The following is a 24,277-nucleotide window of genomic DNA, read 5'->3' on the forward strand; positions in this document are numbered from 1 at the left end:
TAATGCGAGGGTCCTTATTGGTCCTCATACTCTTCAGCTATTTTCAATGGTGATCGTTGAACAGCTTTGAGGGCGCAGTACCGCCACCTGCTGTCCAGAGTGTGGACTGGGACTAAAGGACCATTCATCATTTCAGACTTCATTAGATTTAAAATGTAAATACATCAGAAGTACACACACAAAAAAAACGGCAGTTGAATAAACTAAATTTGAATGTGAACATGTACGAGTGATAAATCCTATCTTCATGAAGGCATAGCCTTTATTTAGCAGATTTAATACTGTGCTCAACTCTTTGACTCAGTAAGTTTAGGGATGCTTTCATGGCTAACAGCCTTTATATTAACACCAAATGGATATTTAGTTTATGTCTTTCATTGTCTACTTTTCTAAGAGCTTCCAGAGATTTCAGTTGTTTACTTCTGACAGAGGAGATAATGAAGTCCACTGGGATAAGCTTTGCAGGTTTCCCACAATACTATCTGGAGGGTTGTTTCTATTATGTTTATTAATTATTATTGAATAGAATGATTTAAATTCTGAATTAAAATATGAAATACATTTGTGGTCTCTCAGTAAATTTGGACTAACTATATTTTGTAAAACACTGTTTTCTCACAGAAAGCCCACATAGGGGCCTCATGTGGGTTAGCCTGTGCACGGCCCGTAGCAGTATTGCCTGTTGGTGCCCATGTGAGGGTTTTTTGTGGGCAACCAAGTGTAGTCTTGCCCACAGTAAGCCCACAGGGGGTACATAGTAGTTTTGAACTTTGGGGCCACATTATGATTTACCCCCATGTCAACAAATATGGCTGATATTCAATTTCATGAAAGTACAGCCCATGTAGAATGAAAAAGAACATTTTACATATAAGTGGCAAGTTGCTGAATCCCAAGTACAGTTATATTACTGAGTCATACTGAAATAAATATTAGACCTGTTTTTCATGAGCAACATTCCAGCAATAAAATGTGTGTTGTCCAGTGTAGGAAAGTTTAGATGAATATATGTGTTGAAGGTGTAGAGCCAGCAATGATTGGTTGTTGGACTTTGAATTTCACAAAACCAGCTGGTATCATTGTTGGTGATGAGGTTTGTTGTTTGTTTTGTCAGTGGCATCTTCCCATGTATGGATTTTGTTTTGTTTGTTAATAAATTCCTTGACACTGGTACATCCTCCGCATTTGAGTCTCTCACCCTCACCCCTGCCTCATCGGATCCGTGACAGAACGATACCACCAAGACAAGACAGAACAAGGGCTTTTTAAAGGAAAGGAACTGATTAACAATGGAGAACAGGTGGGGAAGCAGACACAGGTGGGACACATCAGGGATTATTAACAAAAGGAAGCAAAACTAGAACTCAGACACTGGGGTGACATGACTATCAAAATAAAACAGGAAGTGCACGGGGAAACAGAGCACAAGACAGGGAAGACTAAACTAAACACCAGAAACACCCAAACCAGAAACACCCAGAACAGAAACCCAAAAACACAGAAAACCAAACCAAGAAAATCCAAAAACCAAAAACCTGGAGCCTCCAGGCTGAGACCATGACAGGCACTGGAGTTTAGGCCACTCACATCCATGGCACAAACAGGCCTTTCAACTACGGGCCTCTTAAAAAAACATAACTGAAGTTGGCATAGAGGTGACTGAAGTTGAAGCCCAGAGATTGTGAGTTAAGTTTAAATTTAAACAGGAGTCTCATGTTAGTTGACAAAGTGTAAAAATTAGCTATCATAAGTGCTAGCTAACTTTGGGCGAACATTAGTGGTAGCTAGTGTTACTAGTGTGGTAGAATAACATAAGCTAACTTACTGTTATATTAGTTTGCAAAAAACAATGTTAACTAGCACATTACACGTACCAGTAGTACCATTTCATCTTAAGTCAGCTATTTGCGCCATTTTAGTAGGGTGGGAGATGGGGGTAGTGGGGTGGCTAGCACGCTAGCTAATGTTAAATGGCACCTGTCATTGGCTTAGCTCACCACTTAAAGTTTTGTTTAACTTTACTGTCTAATGTAAAATTGTAATGTACGTAAATTATTGTAAGTTGTCATGTCAAATGGTTCTTGTAGCTCACTGGCTAACCTTGCTAATATTAGCTAATCACTATCATCTGTGTCAATTTCTAAAACTGAAAGGGGTGATAGTGGTAGATTATACAGATTATATATATACATTCAATGTTAATTTTGTGTGGCTAGGCAAAAGGAGTGGAATTACCTGCGTGTAAAATAACCCCCATGTATACGTGCTAACTTTGGTGAAAAAAGGATATATGAAGCTGTGGCACAATGTAAGTATGCTGAAAGTAATGTTAGATTTGGTAAAGCAATAGAGTGATGTGTAGAGCATGTACCCCTGGTTGGCAACAATGAAGTGAGATGTAGTAAGGAGAGGTTTAGCCACAAGAAATTAAAACAACCAATTGAAACTGCAGAAATGTGTCTGTGGTCAATGGTGCACATGTTGGTGAGTTGCACACTTAAGTGAGGGACACACTTAACATGGTTATTGCTGTAAGGACATCATGACTGAGGTAAACACAGCACCTAGGCCACCTTGAATCAGATGTATGTTTGTAAGCATTCTTCCCTCTCTCTCGCTCTCTTGCTCTCTCTCTCTCTTCCCGTAAGGCACCAAGGTTCCATTCTCCTTTGGGGCTTAAGTGAAGGTCTATGCAGCCTTTGCATGGCGGAGGTCACAGTAAAGAGGTAAACTTTGTTAAGGACACACATAGGGGTAAGTGAAAATGTATGGTATTTGCAAGTGCATTACATCCACCAAGTTTGGTCCATTTCCTCCTTCTCCTGTATATCTTCAAAATTAATGAAGTAGATACAGACTGGAAAATAATATGATTTGAAGCTGGAAATTGTTGTTGAAGGATGCACAACAACACACATTTATATTATTTTAACTTGGCAAGCTCTTTTCATCCAGCTGGTGAAAAAATGGTCAAAACCAAAACAAATGTGTTGTTGTGCACCCCCTTCAAAACAATTTTAGCATAATTTAGCCTAATTATTTTCCGGCCATCAACAACTGCAGACTTTATAGAGTAGTTTGTAATTCAAATAAGCATGCATGATTGTTTACTCTCTATAGTTCCTGTACTAGCTTGCATAATGGCTCTTGCCATGTGACACTTATTTGTGCAGCATCAATCACAATGAATGACAGTTTAATGAATATCCGGCTTCATTTTGACTTACTGTGAAATCATATCTGCATCACATCTGCAACCGAAACTTCACAGGATCAAGGTCACCGCAGGGTTGCACCTATTGTCTGTTCAATCAATATTCAAACTTTGTTATATATAATATCAATGTCACAGAAAGTGGTATCAAACTCATCATTGATCACATTTAGCCGTTTTGAAACATTTTCCACTACATAAAATGACGAGTACGCTGATAGGGTGTCACAGGTCTAAGTATCTTTTCTATCTATTGTTTAATTCTATGGATTTGCTGATTTTCTTTTATTATTACAAAGCTTGAGATACAAGTACAAGTACTTGTCATGTCATTGATGCAGCTGCCATTTTGGGTTTTATAGGAAAGCTTGGCACAGATGATCTTCAGACCAGGACTTATAAAACTGGGGCTGGGCACTGCCACTGATTTCCCATGTCAAGTCAATTCAATTCCAATTCACAAGGTCCTGATTTGATTTGATTCAATATTGATTCAGCCAGAGATATTTCAGTTACAATACCAATTTTACTTGGATATGCATGAGATTCTCAGAGAACTAATGCTGTAAATGTTACGCTAACCTGGTGCATTATTAAAGTATTAATGTTTCTTTACAAATGGACCCCAAAGCAGTTACATTAATGCACTTCCTATTTAACTTGACCAACTGTTTAGACACATCTCAAGAAATAATGGGTAGGTAACAGGAGTGGAACGGTACAGTGGAATCACTGGCCATGTTTTTGACTCTCACGTGACCAGTTCCCGTTGTGCAAGAAGGGTGGCATCTTTATTTATTATGAGACTATCCAGTAGTAGTTTCATCAGTAGTTTCAGTAGTTTTCAGTGCAAATTCCTTTGGGGGCCTGAGCTCTTTCAACAGGGTATCTTTTTTAGAATATTAAGAGTAACTTAAACAGATAACAAAAAACGAAACAGATGGAAAGATACCATTATGTACGTTAATACCATTAAATCTATAATAATAATATTATAATAAGTTGTTCCATGCGCCACAATAAAACCCTGGACCACTGTTATGGTTCCATAAAAGGAGCATATAAGTCAATGGCAGGCCTTGCCCTCCAGTCACAACACTGAGTGTTAGAGAAGGTGTGTTAGAGGCTAGTAAAGGTCTGGAATGAGGATTCCTCTCTTGCCCTTCAGGGGTGCTTTGACTGCACAGAATGGTTAGTGGTTATAGAATCCCCAGTCATTATTGATGAGTTAACAGATGTTGTGCGCAGTTACTTCTCTTTTTGTAGAGGTAATGCCACCAAGTTTTTTTTCCTAACAACAAACCATAGGCCTCCTAATCAACCCTGAAGGGTCTGTTTCAGAAAAGAAAAAATACTTTTAATGAGGGTAATGTTATTGAACTTAAGGAAACAAACTGGAGATCAGGTCAGAAATCAAATAGGCTAAACTCAGGTACAGAGATAAAATCGAAGCTGACCTGGTCAGTACCAATTTAAGGGAAGCCTGGAAAGGCATGAAAGCTATAACTGGATAATGACAAAGTCAATAGAAATATTGCCCTGGCTGGTTTTAAATCAGACAGAAAGTTGTCTGATGAGCTAAACACTTTTTATTTAAGATGAAACGTCAAGCATCCACATGTGTCAGATGCTCTGTCCCTCTTCAACTTCCACCCAGTCCTCTAGAAGTTCAGTCTCTGCCACTGTAGAAAGGGAAACATCTTCAACCGAATAAGCATCAGCATCAGCATCAAGACTAAAACTCCTACAACATTAAATTACTTCAGGCCAGTAGCATTAACATTAATCATGAATACAATGGAGAAGCTCATTAAAAAAGAGATGTTACTGCAAGTGGATAAAGCCCTTGATCCCCTGTAATTTGCATACAGGTCTGTCAGAGGTGTGGAGGATACTACTGTCAAAGTACTCAACTTTCTGTATCGCCACCTAGAGGATACAAAAGCTCACGCCAGGCTGTTGTTTATAGATTCCTCCTCTGCTTTTAACACTATCCAGCCACATCTGTGAACAGGAAAGCTAATTCATCTTTTTCAAATGGATTTTAATCTAGTTGTCTGGATTTTAGACTTCTTGACTGATAGGTCTCAGTGTGTGAGGGTAAATGGCACATTCTCCAATCAGTTGCACTCTTCCAGTGGTTCTCCACGAAGCTGCTGTCTCTCTCCACTTCTTTACATCTTGTACACCAATGACTGTCGCAGCAACCACAAAAACAGACACATTGTCAAATTTGCAGATGACTCTGTTTTCTTGATGGGGAAGAGTAGCATGGTCCTCTGGTTGATGAGTCCTTTCTCAACAAATTGTTTTGAACCTCATGTTGCTTCCACAACAAAAAAGGCCCAGCAGAAACAGAGAGAGGAAGATGTGCTCTTTTAATGTCTCCTCTGATGATGACTCTCTTTTGTAGAAGTTTTATTGAATCAGTTTTAATGTTCTGCATTGTAACCTTACTCTGGTCAACAAAAACAGGCTCAGTAGCCTCATCAAAGTGGCCAGTCAGATTTCATGGAGGAGTCAAGTCCAGCTTACAGACCTCTATAACAGGCAGGTGGTAAGATAAGCTAACCTTCTGGAGAGCCAAGATGACCCTCTTTGGACAGAGTTTGAACTGTTACCCTGTAGTGTTCGGTTTAGGGTTCCCGTTATGAGAACCAAGACATACAAGTTTTCCTTTGCTCCCGCTGCTATTCTGTTACTAAATGGCAAATAGTATTTTATTGTTGTCTGGAGATCACTTATTTGCACAGACTGCGTACTTGACTTTTGCACTTTGACCTTGATGAATTAACTTACTCTGGCCTTCACGCCATCCCCCTGTTGATGTCCATGCCTGTTGGTTTGGTGCTATGTGTGTCCTTATATGTGTGTTTATGTACAGTCTGGCTGCAAATCAATTTCTCTGCAAGGAGAACTTTGAGATGAGAAACAGTTGATGACCACACATTATAAACATTACACAACATGGGGAGTCACGTAGCGCAGTGGGCCATGCAGGCGCCCCATATATAGAGGCTACAGTCCTCGCTGCAGCTGGCCCCCGGTTTGACTCCCCCATTGGATGGCCCTTTCTTGTGTGTCATTCCCCCTCTCTCTGCCTCCCCATTTCCTGTCTCTCTACTGTCCTGTCCATTAAAGGCACAAAAAGCCCAAAAAATAACTTAAAAAAAAAACATTACACAACATATTGCTCCACTTTCAACCAATCCTGTTCTTCTGCTCTTGCATGAAGGAATGTGAAAGTATGCTTCCTGTTTCTTCACATGTAGACATGTTTGTCTCTCTTCAGTTCTTTGTCCTGCTTGTCGGATCATGAAGACTCTGCAGATTCAACTGTCTCAAAAGAATCAGCAATCACCAAGACATCAGATCCTGTTTCTGTGTGAGTGTACTGCTATATGCTATTTTCAACAACTTTAAATGTCATTGGTTTTATTTTATTCATCAGTTCTGTGTCATATGCTAAATCACTGTGCAGCACAAACACACAGACACACACAGACCGTGTTCTTACTGTTTATGGCAGAGAGAGCTAAACGTTTTGAAGTGTGGTTCAGTGTTTTTCATGTAAGCTAGCTAGCTTGTAGTTTACCTGTCATTGTGTCAGGTGTGTTTTGTATGCTGCAGCCTGGAGCCCACATACAGTTGAAACATACAACATGGGTTAATGATGAAAAGTAACCTTAAGCTGCTCGATACAGGTGTGTTTTTAATTTCATATATATTATATTCATATGCATAGGCTAAATTGTCGTTCAGAAACAAAATTTTTGGTCACTTGGGAGTTTGGGGGGGTATTTATTATTAATGAGTATGTATGAAAAAATAAGTCATGTTCTTTTTATTCCCTTACAAAGTGTTTAAAGGCCATATTTTGCAATTAAAATCCTTGTCAATTGGGGCAGAACTTTGTGAGAGAAAATACTGCTAACTAATACAGGATAAATGTAATCTAAGAGAGATTATGTGTTTTAGCTAATCACAAAGATGAAAAGTGGAGCAGCAAGAACAGGTTTAATCAACAGCTGATAAGATGAACTATGTAATGAACTGGGCAATGGTGGGAGAGAATATGTTTTGCTATATTATATATAGCAATATATATATTATATTATATATAAATATTCTTATGTATCTCAACATCAACCCAGTCATGAGCAAAATATTAAGTGAGTTGCTGTGAGTTGCTCTGTAGCTGGAGATTTTCCTGGTCACAACCAGCAGTAGCTGGAGGCCATGAACAGAATGGAGATTTTTGCCTTGTGTCCATTTGTTGATCCTCTGGAGCTGACCATTTGACCCATGGCCTGGTTGTACATCTCTCTGACATGCTAAAATCTGGTCTGTTTGTGAAAGTGGGATCCCTTGTCTCTTTTTCCTATCAATTTGATAGTTTGGTACGAAGAGTAAGAAGGGTGTCAATTTTAGGTCCATAACTCTGCATGTCCTTAATATGAATTTTTTTTAAATGTTTTTTGGGCCTTTTATGCCTTTATTGACAGTACAGTGGAGAGAGAGGGGGAATGACATGCAGCAAAGGGCTGTCCGATGCGGGACTTGAACCAGGGCTAACTGCAGTGAGGACCTTAGCCTCTGCACATGGGGCGGATGCTCAACCAACTGAGCTACTCGACGCCCCAATATGAACTTTTTTAATGCCTTGTGACTGATACCAGACCAAGTATATCTGCTTGTAATTTGACCCTAGCATATGGTGAATTTAAGAAGCTGTGCTGGGGCCATATTGAAGACTAGCATAATAACTTATGGAATCACATACCCAGCTTCACCCCTCCACAGATGCCACAATGCTCTCACAACAGTCTGCTGCCAAGCCTCGTTGTTAGGAGTAGTTGCTCAGTCGCGCTGGTCCCTTTCAGTGGCGCATGCCATTGTAGCACTCTGCCGCTGGGGGCTGCTTGTCTCAGTTACACCAGTCTCTCTTTCTCTTTCTTGCTCTTCATGGATGTCACTGGTAGCTTGCCGTCTCTCTGTGTTACGTCTGTTTCACCTTCAGCCTTCTGCACCTATATCTGAAGAAAGCTAACCCCAGGAAAGAACCTACACCTCCCACACAGTACGACAATTATTTCTCTTCTTTCCTTTCTCCTTTCATTGATACTTCTGTACCTGTAAGCTAACCATTTGTGACTGATAGAAGCAAGCCAGCTGAATAAACTTTGTCATCATGTCATTATCCCAACCATGTCACTGGTGCTTTGCCTGGGCTCTGGGGGCTGTGCTACAATTTCTTAACCTTGATGTTAGCTGATCGTCTCGTCTGCCTGCCCCACTCCATCAGTGGCTCACACACTTAAATCTCTGCTCCCATGTGTTGCGCAGAAACTGTAGGTAAATGTAAGTAGCATTAGCTAGCTTTAATACACTTTACTTTATTACCTTCAGAGTTTCTGAATTATATTGTGTTAAGTATCAACAGATGTATAATAGTAATAATAATAATGTTAGTAAGTTTCTAACTTAAGCCTTAAGTTACAGTTTAGATAACTAATGTTAGCTAACTGATAGTGTGCCCTTTCATTTCCAATGTTGGCTTGTCATTTCATTACCGATATAAAATGTCGTATATGATGCTTTAATTAGTCTTTGACCTATTTGAACTGGACCACAACAGTGGGGGCCAACCCAATAATGGCAAATGTCACTGACTGACTGAGTGATCATATTTCCACCATTGGTCAGCCAAATGCCATATGAGAGGAAATATTGCACTTTCTACTCCACTACATTTATTTGCTTTAGTTAAATAAGCAAGATCACCACAACACTCCAGTCCGCTGAAGCAAGCGCCTGTACTGCACTGGGTTCCCTTTCATCACGAAAGTTGACCTCCCCGATTTTCATTGTATAACTCGCACTCTGTCTGATTAATTGACAGCAATGGGAAAAGAAGTGGGACAGAACACTTTCCTTTCTGAGGGAAAACTTAATTTTAATATTAAAACAGTTGTTTAAGTATGAATTAATATTTATCAGAAAACCCACATGACTGTCCAACCTGATCTTTCACAGTAACTCATTCTCTCAGATCCTGTAGCACTGACTCAGCTCAGTGGCAGGAATCAAAATGAGGAACTTGTGGTTGGTGTCTTAACCACGCAGCTACTGGACACCGACCGCCTCGTCCAGTTAGTTAATAAGACAATGACAACCATGTGACCGTGACCAATATAAAGGAGTGTTTTTGTGTAGTTTTTTAAGTAATTAAATGACTGGTATTTTTAATTTGATTACGAACAGATCGGAAAAGCAGGAACCAATAACACAGCTGTGACAAAACTACTGACAATGTTCTCTGATTTTATCAGGGAGCCGTGATGACACCAGAGGACCTCTTGAACACTCTGGAAGATCTGGGACATGAGGAATTCAATAAATTCAAGTGGTTCCTGCAGCAGCCTGACATTACACCAGGCTTCCCAACCATCAAAAAAATCCAACTGCAGACGAAAAACACGTGGGAGACAGTGGATCTGATGGTGCAGACGTACACTCTTCCTGGAGCTGTGGAGGTGACCAGGAAGGTTTTAGAGAAGCTCAACAGGAATGACCTGGTGCAGAGTTTGTCTGTTGGTAGCTCAGGACCAGAAGGTCAGTCACAAGAGAGAAAAACATCAGTGGTGCTTTTAGAATGAAACATTAGTGTCATGCCTTTCTTTTGGCTAGAAATGTATTTTATTCAAAAGTTAATAAAACAAAAAAAAAAATCACAGGTTCTTGTGGCAAAAATGAATGTTACAAAAACACAAAAAATCGTTTTTCACTTCCTTTTCCTTGTAAGTTCATATCGTGTCCAACGCTGCCTGAAACCTTTACATTGTAATGTAAATGTAAAATTACCACCAGGAACAGTCAACAAAGTAATTAACACTAACACAACCCAGTCACATTTATTGTTTTTCCAACCCATTTTAGATGAAGCCACACCCATTTCCTTATGACAGAATGACCAAAGCCCTAACCTAAGAGGTCAAAAACTCCAGCAACACTTGTCCTAAACAGAAGAACTTTCTTTGACAAAGGCCAAAGTGGGTTGAACTTATAATATAATAAGCAACCAGGTCTGTAAATGTTTTCACTCAAAGGCAATAACTAGACATGGACTGTTTTATTCACAAAAGTATTCACCCCATACTGTATTGTGTTGTTGTAAATTCAAAACTGTAGATGGATCTCACTGACCTGTGAACAGTAGCCATAAACAGTCAGCAGCATTTTAGGAAAAGCCATGGTGAACAAAAAGTTAACTGTGTCACTGTCCATGTTTTCTGCTGTGGATGCAGCAGTAGACATCATTTTCTCAGGCAATTAATGTTGAAGTTGTTCCAGAAAAGACAATACGCTGATATTAGATTAGTCATGACAGGACAGAGGCAATGCTCCAGTCTCAGGATTTCAGTTTCACTTTAAAACCATCATCAGGAGCAGTTTGGTGTCAGAGAATCACTGCTAATAAATACCAGGACTTTTGACCAGCTATTCATAAAGCCATCAGTATGTTTGAATGTAAAGTTCCTCTTAGGTTCTTAGTAACTACCAGCTGGTTTCAAACTAGTCATTTACTAAACCAGGTTGCAACATTAAACTTAAAAAAATGTCTGAATACAGATACACACACAGAATCTAAGAAACAATATGCAAATGAAAAACAAGGACCCATAAACACTTATTAACCTAATGATAAATAATACATCAATAATAGCAGTAATGAGTGGAGACACATAATCTCTCTCTCTGTCTCTCTCTCTCTCTCTGTCAGAGGTTGTCAGTGATGTTGGGGAGACTTCAGAGAACAGAGGACTTTCCTCCTCTCAGACTCGGGCTCCTCTTCCTCAGACTGAAGGTAAAGCTGCTGTGTTCTCTGGTAGGTATGGAAAACCTGAAAAGGCAAAATGTATCTTTTTAGTTAAAAAATTATATTTTTGTAAGTTTAGTAACCCTCGACTAGGCTCTCTCTAGTCATCAGCTCCACCTAGAGACCGTCTGAAGGTTAACTGAAAGAAATGTTCACCTCCGCTCGCAAGACAAACAAAATATTCATTAGTTTACAAAGTTTTCACATTACAACACCCCCATCCTCCACTCCTTATCCAAACATACCTGCATGAATATAGTCGTTGAGACACATGAGTGATTTCCTACCTATTAGTCCCCAGAGCAGCTCTCATAAGGGTATACTGTAACTGGTCTCTTTCTTGTTAAATGCAGATGACTCTGACCTCTGGTGTCTTTTCACCAACACATCATGAGTTTTCACTCTGGCAGAACAGACTCTGGAGCTGTTCCTTCTTTAAGTGTTCCAGGAATCCACTCCTGATCTGCATACCCTCTCAAGTAGCTTAATTGAGACTGACTTAACTCTGTATCTGAGACACCTGTCATGAGGCTGTTTTGATTTGGCATGGCATATGCACCAGGTTCAACTGGGTCCTTATCCTCCAGTTCCAGTAAGTGTAGAGGTGGCTGGTGTAACCTGCTGGGCATTGCTGCCTGTCACACCTCCTCTGGTGCCCATGGGTCAGCTGCAGGGTTATCAGGCAGGAACCCCCAGTCTTCGCTCCATTAATCTTGAAACGTCTCCTGGTTGAGAAGCAGTGACAGGTACGTGTCAGGATTAAGTAAGGCTGGACCCAAATGCAGACAAAACACAAATACTAAAGGTGAAATGAAATGACTTTACTTACAAAAACACAAAGTGCAAACATAATACAAAAACTCAAACATAAATCGTCCATCATGGCAAACCACGCCACTAACTCAATAAAAGTTTTTCAGTGCCATAGTTTCCTTTTTCAGCTCAGGTTTTGTTTTCGATGTCAACTTTTATTTTCAGTGCCAGAATTTAATGTCACTGTTTAAGTCCCATACTGTAGCACCTCAAAGGAAAATCTCCCTGACATGAGTCCTGTAAAGCACCATGTGCACTCTCTGTTGGCTCACATTTGAAATTTTGCAGGCCAAAATTTTAATTAAAATTATTAATATTACATATTGTTCCATATTGGTTAACTGTGAAGCTGATGATCCTCCAACTCCTGCTGCTCTTGCTGTCTTACCTGTGGCTTCAGCAGTTACCATAGTTACATGCTAAACTGCAATGACCAGCTGGAAAGTTTCAACAGTCGTCAACTCATATGGCAGCAGCAAACAGCTGTACATGTAGAGTGTGAGCAGGACAGCAGTCCTCTCTGTCCTTGCTGCTGCAGGTCCTTCTTACACTGGAAACAATACAAGTGGCTACATGCTGTAACCACTTCTACACCTCGAAATCAAGATATGATTACTGGAATAGTATCCACAGACAACTTACTTTGCCTAAAGTTAGAAACATTTGCTTCATAAATGCTGCAAACATCTTCACACCATTAGCTTTAGTTTTGAAGGTTGTGCTGTGTTGCAGATTATTTTCATCTAGAAGCAAGAAAAAGGGGCATCTGTAGACATATACCTCACACTTTGAATGTTTCTCTTCTTGTTTGACACAGATGTGATGGTTCCTGTACCAGAGACACACCCCATCAAATATTACCAACAGATGCTTCAGTCTAATTTCCAGGACAAGTTTGTGTGTCTGCAAGAAGGGTGGGCAGAAGATAAACAGTGTCTAGTTGATATCTACACAGAGCTGTACATCACAGTCGGGGCTGATGTACACATCAACACTCAGCATGAGGTCAGACTGATCGAGAAGGCAGGGAAGCCAGCAGAAACAGAGAAACCAATTAAACCCAGTGACATGTTCAAACACCCTTCTGGAAAATACAGACCCATGAGAACAGTGCTGACCAATGGAGTTGCAGGAATTGGAAAAACATTCTTTGTGCACAAGTTTGTGTTGGACTGGGCTGAAAAAAGAACCAATCAAGATGTGCATCTCCTTTTCCCCTTCACTTTCCGTCGGCTGAATTCACTGAAGGGAAAAGAGTTTTGTTTGGCAGAACTAATTCATGAATGTATACCAGAAACTATGGACATCAAAGAGGAAGCTCTTAATTGGATCTTTACAACTCTACAGTCGTCAGGAAACACGAACTTTGACAAGAGCAAATTCAAACTGCTGTTTGTGTTTGATGGACTGGATGAGAGCCGCCTTCATCTGGACCTTAATGCCGAGGATGTTGGCTCTATTGATGTAACACAGTCAACTAAAGCAGATGTTCTGCTGAGGAGACTCATCAATGGGAAACTGCTACGCTCTGCTCGTGTCTGGATAACCACGCGACCTGCAGCAGCCAATCAGATCCCTCAAGGGTTTGTGGACAGCACAACAGAGGTCAGAGGGTTCACTGACCCACAGAAAGAGGAGTACCTCAATAAGAGGTTCAGATGTGAGAAGCAGGCCAGCAGGATCATCTCCCACATCAAGACATCACGAAGCCTCCACATCATGTGCCACATCCCAGTCTTCTGCTGGATCACTGCTACAGTTCTGGAGGAGGTGTTGAAGACCAGAGAAGGAGGAGAGCTGCCCAAGACCCTGACTGAGATGTACACAGAGTTCCTGGTGTTTCAAATTGATCAGACTAAAGAGAAGTACGGCCAAGAAAAGTGCATTCAGTACATTGAGTCATTAGCAAAACTGGCTTTTCAGCAAATGGAAAAGGGCAACCTAATCTTCTACGGGGAAGATCTGAAAGAGAGTGGCATTGATTTCAGAGCAGCCTCAGTGTACTCAGGAGTGTTCACAGAGATCTTTAAAAAAGAGCGTGGGAGGAAAGAGAAAGACAAGGTCTTCAGCTTTGTGCATCTGAGCATTCAGGAGTTTTTGGCTGCTGTTTATGTGGAGATATCTCACATTAACAGAAACAAGAATGTGATGCCTTTGCCACGACCGTCACTTCAAAACATGGGACTCCTTTTGAGGAAAACCTCTGCACGCAAGATCCACAGGATTGCCATTGACAAGGCCTTACAGAGTGCAAATGGTCACCTGGACTTGTTCCTTCGCTTCCTCCTGGGTCTTTCACTGCAGACCAATCAGGATAAACTACGGGACCTGCTAAAAAAGACAGACAGAAGGTCACAGACCAATCAGGAAACAGTCAATTACATCAAAATGAAGATCAGTGAGAATCTATCTCCAGAGAGAAGCATCAACCTGTTCCACTGTCTGAATGAACTGAATGATGGTTCTCTAGTGGAAGAGATCCAACAGTACCTGAGATCAGGACGTCTGTCCACAGATGAACTGTCTCCTGCTCAATGGTCAGCTCTGGGCTTCATCTTACTGTCTTCAGAAAAAGATCTGGACGTGTTTGACTTGAAGAAATACTTTTCCTCTGCTTCGGAGGAGGCTCTTCTGAGGCTGATTCCAGTGGTTAAAGCCTCCAACAAAGTTCTGTAGGTGCACTGACAACTGCTGATTCTAACTGTGTCAGATGTGTTGGGTTGTAATTACAGTTATTTACAATTGCTCAGTTTCAATAATTTTGCTTTGTGTCTCATTTTAGTGTGTTATCAACTGAAAAAAATGTAAACAAGAATAGGCTCAAACCTAATATGTGGCTGGACTGTGTATGGTCAATGTGCGAAATTGAGGACTTGTTGTGGAACTACTGTAAACAACTGACATCATATTGTCTTGTGTCAGCTGGTTTCATCTGTTCTCTTCTCCTTTCTGTGCTCACAAAGACAGGGTTTTAATACAGCTGAGTTCACACCAAAGCTGTTCTCATTGAAATGTTTTTTTGTTTCTGTTGTAAAGACAACGGAACAAGTTTGAAATAGTGATAGAAACATGTTCCCTTAAGACTACATGTTAACCAGCAGTCACTTCCAAGCTGCTGCTCTTCTGATGCCAAAATCCTGATTTTATAACCACAACGCCACACATCAGTTAAATGATCACTCAGATCATACAACTCAACACTTCCTGTAATCGTTTCAAATTGAAAGGCCTCTAGCATTTCAGTGGACAGAAACCCTTTATATCTTAACAGGGCTTTGATTGCTGTGCTGTAGTAAGAGTATTGTCTCATTTCCTTTTGCTGATGTTTCTGTTGTTTACATGTTATTCAGATCTGCTAGTTTCTTTAGCAGTTTGCTATGACTTCTCTCTCTCCCTCCCTCTTACTACTTACGTGTAGTTATTCCTCCTCTTCTTTTAGTAGTCATGATACTTACAATAATCGGCTGCTTCACAGTAGCCTCTAAGCAGCAGAAACTAGGGCGGCTCAGTAGACTGCCTGTAACAAGGTGTAGCCCTGATGTTCTGGTCGGCATCCATACACGGTCCAGTCATGTACCAGGTTTATACCCAGTCTGTTTGAAAAAAGTCTCTAAATATTGCGCTAAGTTGACAATACTGCTGCTGTAAACACCTCCCTAATAGAACCTGTTTGTACCAGATCATATGGAAAGAGTAATGGCCAATGAGTAAGCTGCAACTCAGTTATGTTGCATTTGGCTGGCCAATTGTGGAAATATGGTCAGTCAGTCAGTCAGTCAGTCAGTCAGTCAGTCGGAGACATTCGCAATAATACAGGTGGCCCTGCTGTTGAGGTCCAACCTGTTTCTTCAGTGTTTATCCATCTGTGTTCATTTCTACAGATGAATGCAGCCATGCAAAATGATTTCTTAACAATCTGGTTCTTACTGATGACCAACATTTACTTACTACAAATCAATGTGATCTGAGAATGTGACTAAAATTTTACAGTGTAACAATTTATTTTGTTTAATGTCCTTTCCCTTTAAAACAACATGAAATCTCTACACAACTAAAATCTCCTGATCATTAACTCTCCTTCAGGCTGAGTGGCTGTAACCTCTCAGAGAGAAGCTGTGAAGCTCTGTCCTCAGTTCTCAGCTCCCAGTCCTCTAGTCTGAGAGATCTGGACCTGAGTAACAACAAGCTGCAGGATTCAGGAGTGGAGCTGCTCTCTGCCGGACTGAGGAGTCAACACTGTACACTGGAGACACTCAGGTCAGATCTCACTGAGATGCTTTTGTGTTGAACCTCAATCATTAAATGCTGTATGTCTAGTTTTAGTACTGTGTATAACATACTGATCCTACAAAGATGAAAACAACACTTTGTTTTGTGACAGAAACAGTTTAGTACAGGTTTGTCTGTGATTTCTACAATGTGTTTGACCATCACCATGTTTAGATCATCATGTGTCTGCCCAATGTTTTGGCTGACAAACTGCAACATCTGTTTAATCCAGATGGTAATGGTGTCAGATGGATTGTGGTCTCCTTCACTTGTAGAGGAGTAAAGCGTGAAGCAGCATTTGTCTTCCTCAGGCTCCCCACAGAGTTGTGTCCTGTCCCCACTTTTATTCTCTACACCACCTACAGGTGCAACAGGTTCAAGTTTTCATCTGCCCTATGTGCCATAGGTGCTCTGATTTCTAATGTACCATAAACGCCTTAGTTCCACCCACAGTTTAGCACTTCATTTTAATTTGTCAAAAAAGTTGTAGTAAGTTTTTTTTTTGGTGGTGCATTTATTTTGATAGCCACAGTAAAATAGACACAGGGAAGTAAGGAAGAGAGAGAGATTGGGTGATATGCAGCAAAGGGTCACAGGTTGGATTCAAACCCAGAATGCTGCAGTTAGGACTAAGCCTTCATGGTTCACGCTCTACCAGCTGAGGCAACAAGGGGCCACATTATAGTCAGTTTTAGTCCAACATGTCTGATCAGGTATTGATTCTATATTGACAGACTGTACTGAGGTCAGCAGCATGTGATGAATCTGTGCATTTGGATGATGACTGTAGAAGGCTGACATTATGATGATCCACAATAACAGGACAAAGTCACTCATTTTAGAGAAGAGGTAATTAAGTAGGACATGTCTGATTGATTATCAATGATTTTATCTACCTCTTTTGTTCTTTATTCAGATTGAGTCACTGCTGTTTGTCAGAGATCAGCTGTGCTTCTCTGGCCTCAGCTCTGAAGTCCAACCCCTCCCATCTGACACACCTGGACCTGAGCTACAACAACCTGCAGGATTCAGGAGTGAAGGATCTATGTGGTTTTCTGGAGAGTCCAGACTGTAAACTGGAGACTCTGAGGTCAGACTCCATGTTTCAGTGTTTTCTTGCTCTTGCTCTGCCCTCTGATTTAAGTCTGTAGGAGGTTAATGGACATTACTTTATTACTACTATAATTCATGTTGATATATATTATCTATAGAAGCACAGTATCACATTGGTTTGCATTGAACTCATGATGCACATTTATTTTGATGCATTGCAAAAGACATGCTGTTTATTGTGGGATAGGGAACCCACAGTAGTAAACAAGTAGTGTGAAGCAGAGATATGTGCATGGTGAGAGCTTCTCCTGTGTCTTTTCTCACACCCTCGCTGTACGTTTCGGTGTTTTAATACCTTAGTTAAGTTTGATTTACTTTCTATGCACAGTGTGAGTTTGTTGATGTGCAGGTTGATGCTAGCATTAATTCATTCTAGTGTTGCAGTGATGCTGGTTTACAATAACGTTACGTGTTAATGTATTAAAGTGTGAGCATATCATTTATATCTACATATTTAGCAGGTGCTTTTATCCAAAGCGACAACAATAATGCACCAGCATAATGTCCGATTTTTGATTGAGAACAGACACCCACTCAGTGTAGCTGAGCCTTTACGATTACATAACCGTGACATTTTAAAAGTGAAACCAGTTAATCGCTGTATCCCTAGCTCAGTGTTAGAGAGGTTTAGTTGACTTTATCCATGCAGATATGTCAGAGAGACAGGCAGAGATCTACTCAAAGACAGTGGGGTCGCCTGGTGGGAATGACAGGAATAGCTGGGTGTCGTCAGCATAGCAGTGCTATGAGAAGACATGTGAGTGGATAATTGGGCCCACGGAGTTGTGATGTATATTGCAAAGAGGAGGGGTTCCAGTACCGATCCTTGGGGATCGTGGGGAGGGGATGGGCTAAGGACATTTTCCCTTGCCATGACACACTGAAAGAGAACCCTGTGAGATAGGATTCAAACCAAGAAAGGGCGCTGCCCAAGACGGCCATGTTAGAGAGTACAGACAGCAGGATGGTTCACTGTATCAGAAGCTGCTGAGGGGTCCAGCAAGATAAGAACTGAGGACGGACCTGCATTTCTAGCTGCCCTCAAGGCTTCTGTCACAGACAACAGGGCCTTTCAGTGGAGTGGCCGCTCTTAAAGCCTGTCTGATTTGGATCAAGGAGATTGTTCCATGATAGGAATTCTGAGACAATTTTAAATGCTGCTCTTTCTATACACTTAGATGGAATGGAAGCAGTGAGGCGGGTCTATAGTTCTCCACATGAGCAGGGTCAAGTGAGGGTTTTTTGAAGTTACCTGAGCCAGTGAAGCATTTACTACATGTGTGACTGCTGGTACAATGGAGGGAGATATGTCTATGGAGGAGGTTTGTGGGAATGGGATCTAGCGTACATGTAGTGGGACAGGCTACTGGTCAGGAGTTTTGACAAATCCTTCTCACTGAGTGGGGCAAATGGGGAAAAAGGTGTGTCTTTTGCACCCTTGTACAGTAGAGAATGGTTGTCTCTGGGAGGTTCCGAGAATTGGCAGGTGATGGCCGCGACCTTTTCAGTGAAGAACAAGGCAGAGATATATCAGCTGAGAGGTATGTGTCTGGTGGGGGTGGTGGAGGATTGGGTAAGGTTTGTGTGAGTGTCTGTGGTACTGCGCATCTCATTGAATGAGGAAAAGGTGCTAGTAGAAGGTAGAGCTGAAGTGAGCACTGAGTGGGTGGGAGAAAAGTTAGTGAGGTTGCGGCAGAAACCAGAGGTGGTGGGATGGATGGTAGATCAGGGAGGCAAACAGAGAAACAAATAAAATAGTGGTTGGGGAGTTGCAGCGGTTTAACTGACAGAAAATCTGTGGCACAATTTCAGGTGAGGTCAAGTACTTTACAAGCTTTGTGAGTTGGAGGATTGCAGACACGTTTTAAGTCAAATGAGTGTATCGTGGACAGGAAATCAGAAGAGCTGTGATTGTCTAAGTGGATGTTAATATCACCTAGTATGAGTCGCAGACAGCCATGGTCAGGAATATAGGACAACAGTGTCTAGCTCATCCACAAAATCACCTAGTTGTCTTGGTGGACGGTAGATGACAACCACAGAGACTTTCACCAGAGCAGTCACCATGACAACATGATACTCTAATGAGGAGTATTTGTTTGGAAGCAACAGTTGAGTGAATGTCCATTTGTTTGAAATGAGGAGACCAGTCCCACCTCCTCGGCCAGACAGGTATGGGAGAATGTGTGGTTATTGGAAAGCGCAGCTGGGGTAGCAGTGTTTTCAGGTTTGATCCAGGTCTCACACAAGCTCAGGAGTCAGAAATGAAATCTACTTTGTTCACTGCAGACTGGCAGTTCCAAAGTCCAAAAGAAAGGAAGACACGTGTGTGAGGTTTGTTGCAATGGCCTGAGATTAGCTAGGTTTCTTTGCATTTACTTTTAATTCTGTTGATGGCTAACAGTAGCCATTAATAGCCAGATTTTTTGTATTCCCACAGTTCGGGTTAGGGTAGTGTAGAACGAAGATGAAACACTGAACAGTTTCAAGCAGGAACTTTGTCTCCTAAACTCACATCTTTTATTCTTTACTCAGATTGTGGAACTGCTGGTTGTCAGAGATCAGCTGTTCTCCTCTGGTCTCAGCTCTGAAGTCCAACCCCTCCCATCTGAGACACCTGGACCTGAGATACAACAACCTGCAGGATTCAGGAGTGAAGGATCTGTGTGGTTTTCTGGAGAGTCCAGACTGTAGACTGGAGACTCTGGGGTCAGTTCATCTTTGTCCCACAACTGAACCTAATAAATATTGACACATAACTTGAATCATTCACTTTGATGTAATGAATGAATGACATTTTAAATAGTTGTTGTCTCATGTTTCCAGTTGTTCTTCTCTCAGACTGAGAATGATTCTTCAGTTTCAGCTCATTTCACTCAGTTGTCATGAATAATGTCTGTTCACTTCAGTTCAACCTTCAGAACTCACACTCGTATTTCTCTCAGTCAGACGAGAGTGTGTGTGTGTGTGTGCGCGCGCGTGCGTGTGTGTGTGTGTGTGTGATGAAAACAGTTTGTGTTCAGTTTAATATGTGTAACTCACATGGGTACTAAACCCATTTATGTAATTTACCATGCCCACCACATGGTGGCGCACCAGCCCTGTATTCTTTGTCACGGCCACGCAGCGTGCACGCTCGTTCTGAGACACCCGAGACACTGACCGAGAGCGCCGCTAGTTGAGTGAGCTGACGAACTTGGGAGAGAGCCTTGTGAGTTATTAAGAGAGAGAGGAGCTGCTTCAACCGTGTATGCCCTCTGTTGGACGCCGATTGTTTTTTTAATTGCCGGATTAGGAACTGATTCAGATTCTGAACCTGTGGAGGTTCGGTGGCGAGCCAGGAAGGACGAGCAACTTGGATGGAACGGTGCACGGTGTGGCCAGCCGTGGGATCCACTCCGAAGAACCCCAGAGATCATCTCACTTCACTCATTGACATAGATAAGAAAGTAACACACAAATCTACCCGGGTAGTGAACTGAACATTTCAGAGCATTACACGTACACCACAACTCTTACCTCCTAATAACGAAGGAGGGACACTTTTATTTAAACTTTTTTTTTTATTTTGTTTTTCATGAAAGAGATCTATTTTTTTGTAATTTTTATGTTTCATACACTGCCAAAAATTTACCTGTGTGAGGCAATAAATTGTCAACTGTTAACTTCATGTTCTCTCATTTGAATAACTATATCCAGCTCTCCGAACCTAGAGAGTGTAGGTGTCAGTTGTATGGTTTTGTTCAAGAACTGCTAAGGGTGCTACATAAAACTTGGTGAGCCAGCCAGGAGTTGGTTTAAATCTTTTGAACGTGAGGTTGAGCAGTGTGACATTTTATTGCATTTTTTCTGTGAACATTGATACCATTTAACTTGTATAAAACTGTGGTACAAATACAAGCATGGATACAGATATATCTGAAATTGTTAAAGTACCTAATTCGCTGCTTGTAAGTGGTGTGACTGGTAGTGAGTTAGATAATGAAGTATTCGATTACTTGGGACAGTATGGTAAGATTGAGAGGGTAATTAAAATTACCAGCAGTGAAGCTAAGTTCCAACACACAGCTATAGTGGAATATAGTTCAGGTGGAGCTATTGAGTATCTTAAGAATGTCTTGCCTGTTGATAGACCCTCTAGTAATCTGAACATTATCCACCACATTCAGTTCTTGTCTGCGCTGTACACAGTACACAGAGGTTCGACCTTAACTCAGACTTACCTAAGTGAACTGAGGGATGTTGCTTGGCTAAGCGGAGCAGATTTTGAAAGGTTTTTGCTAGATGAACTAGCTAGGATTCAAGAGTCCACCACACCTAAGACAACTGAACCAGATGCATCAGGAGTTAATCAGGAATCTCAGCACGCCAGCCCTGTACACATAGCTGATGCAACTCCTATCAATATAGGTGACAGTCAGACCCACTCTCATGAATGTGGTTCCCCCCACTCGAGATAGGTGCAGCGGTGTCATCCCCACCTAGGAACCCAACCCAGTACTTACCTTCTGAGCATATCTCCACTCCAGAGATACAAAAAGTAGTGGTTGAGCATGTTATCAAGAACAGTGACCTGCCTCTCCACTATCATGGCAACACCCGACTCAGACCCTTCTCGGGGAGGATCCCCTGTCCCAATTCAGAGTCTGATTATGACACGTGGCGCAGCAACATTGAGATTTTCCTTGCAGACCCTGCCATGTCTGCCACACATACAACCAGGAAAATGGTTGAGAGCCTTTTCCCACCTGCCTTTTCCCACCATTGTGAAACATCTTGGGCCCAATGCTTCTCCCCATGAATATCTTGCCCTACTCGACTCTGCCTGTGGTATCATTGATGACGGCGATGAGCTTTTTGCAAAGTTCTTAAACACGAACCAGGACTCTGGAGAAAAGCCTTCTGGCTATTTGCAGCGCTTGCAGACAATCTTGAGCAAGGTCATCAAAAGAGATGGTTTGTCTACTAGTGATTCGGATCGTCAGCTGCTTAAGCAGTTCTGTAGAGGCTGCTGGAGTAATGATCTACTTACCAGTCTTCAGCTTGAACAAAAGAAGAATAACCCGCCTCTCTTTTCCGAGTTACTCCTTTGGGTGCGCTCTGAGGAGGACAGACAAGCTGCTAAGTCCAGCAGGATGAAGCAGCACTTTGGGGTTAACAGAACAAAAGTCCAGTCAAGCGCACTCTCAGTGGAAGACTATGCCACTGAGGACGACGTAGTAACAGCTGCCCCCTATGACCCACAAAGACTTGAAAAAAAATGGTGAAGCTACAAGCCCAAATAGCTTCTCTGGAAGCATCCCTAAGCTCAAGCCAAGCATCTGCTAAGCCAGGTAAGAAACAGAAGGCTAAGTTTAAAGCCCCTGCTGAAGAAAATCCATCGCTTTCTCCAGAACCAAAACTTACCAACAAGAAGCCCCGTCCATGGTACTGCTTCAGGTGCGGCGAGGATGGCCACATTGCACCTTCCTGCAACCATGAGGCAAACCCTGAGTTAGTTGAAAAGAAGTGCTGAGAGCTAAAGCAAAAACAAGAATCCTGGGAACAAAGTTTAAACTGAATGCAGTTCCTGTGGAGGGACTACCAGGAACTGGAGCTGAGAATCACAGTCCCAAACCAAAACCCATGACAAAAGCATCCATTCGATCCCACAAAGGAGAGCCCCAAGCTAAGCTTCCTCGATGGCTCGTAGGACAGAAATGTATAGCTGATGTTAGTGTGTCAGGAGTTAATACTATGTGTCTCCTTGTTTCAGGATCCCAGGTGACCACAGGAACTGCTTCTTTTTCCAAGAGTTACCTGTCAGAGCACCCCATCCAGCCCTTCCAAGCTCTGGATATTGAAGGTGCCAATGGTCAAACTGTCCCCTACTTAGGCTATGTACCCATCACTCTCAAGTTCCCAAAAGAGTTTGTTGATGCTGAGCCTGAAATTTCAACCTTAGCCTTAGTGGTACCAGACCGCCATAGTAATTGTGACTTACCTGTACTCATTGGCACAAATGCACTCGACATTTTCTATGAAGAACATTGTATTAATAAAAACCCAAATGACTTGTCCTTTTTGTTTGGCTATAGACAGATTCTTTGTGTACTCAATCTCAGAAACAAGGTTAACTCTACAGGGAGAATAGGGTTAGCAACGCTAAGAGGTAAAGAGCAGCAAGTCCTACCTGCCCAAGCAAGAGTCTGCTTAGAAGGGCATGTGAAGGTTGACACCCCCACCCCCGGTGACAGTGCTATAGTTGAGCAGCCTCAATCCTCTGCCTTACCTGGTGGAGTGTTTGTGGAGTGCTGCCTCGTCACCCTGCCCAGGCACCGTCCTCACAAATTAGCTGTGTGAATGAGAAATGAGAATGAGCATGATGTCACACTTCCTTCAAATTGTGTCATTGCTGAGCTTCATACACCTAAAGAGATCTATGACAACTTACCTGATTCAGACAAACCCATTGACACTGTGAAATGTTGTGCTGGCATTCCCAAACCAGCCAAGGGACCAGACCAGTCAGGCTTCACCTTTGACTTTGGTGACTCGCCCCTTTCAAAAGAGTGGAAAGACAGAGTAACATGTAGTTTGCATGAGTATCGTGATGTTTTTGCCTGCGATGAGACTGATTTTGGGCATGCAACCAAAGTTAAACACCATATAAATCTGAAAGACGACGCACCATTCAAGCAAAGGTCCCGACCAATCCACCCAAACCACTACGAAGCTGTGAGAAAGCATTTGCGAACACTGCTAGACGCAGGAGTGATTCGCAAGTCAGAGTCCCCTTATGCTTCTCCAATTGTAGTAGTTCGTAAAAAAAATGGAGAGGTCCGTCTTTGCATTGACTATCACAAACTGAATTCACTGACGATCAAAGACGCCTATGCATTGCCCAACCTTGAGGAAGCCTTTTCAGTTCTTGCTCGATCCAGATGGTTTTCAGTAATGGATCTAAAATCTGGATATTATCAGATTGAGATGGAGGAACGTGATAAGCC

At 41.8% G+C, this 24,277-nt stretch overlaps 1 protein-coding gene across 1 annotated transcript in view; it reads left to right on the forward strand.

Moving 5' to 3' along the window:
* Positions 1 to 6,514: 6,514 nt before the first annotated feature.
* Positions 6,515 to 24,277, forward strand: part of LOC111220837 — an 80,482-nt gene continuing 62,719 nt past the window's right edge. Inside the window, exons 1-8 of the mRNA XM_022744076.1 lie at positions 6,515 to 6,599; positions 9,547 to 9,829; positions 10,998 to 11,102; positions 12,724 to 14,578; positions 15,990 to 16,163; positions 17,092 to 17,265; positions 19,824 to 20,029; positions 23,044 to 23,197. Coding sequence (XP_022599797.1) covers positions 9,556 to 9,829; positions 10,998 to 11,102; positions 12,724 to 14,578; positions 15,990 to 16,163; positions 17,092 to 17,265; positions 19,824 to 20,029; positions 23,044 to 23,197 — 2,942 coding nt within the window. The 5' untranslated portion in view covers positions 6,515 to 6,599; positions 9,547 to 9,555. The remainder of the gene's footprint in view (positions 6,600 to 9,546; positions 9,830 to 10,997; positions 11,103 to 12,723; positions 14,579 to 15,989; positions 16,164 to 17,091; positions 17,266 to 19,823; positions 20,030 to 23,043; positions 23,198 to 24,277) is intronic.

The sequence above is a fragment of the Seriola dumerili genome, unplaced genomic scaffold, assembly GCF_002260705.1.
Source record: "Seriola dumerili isolate Sdu_G_001 unplaced genomic scaffold, Sdu_1.0 BDQW01000078.1, whole genome shotgun sequence".
In the NCBI taxonomy this organism is placed as follows: Eukaryota; Metazoa; Chordata; class Actinopteri; order Carangiformes; family Carangidae; genus Seriola; species Seriola dumerili.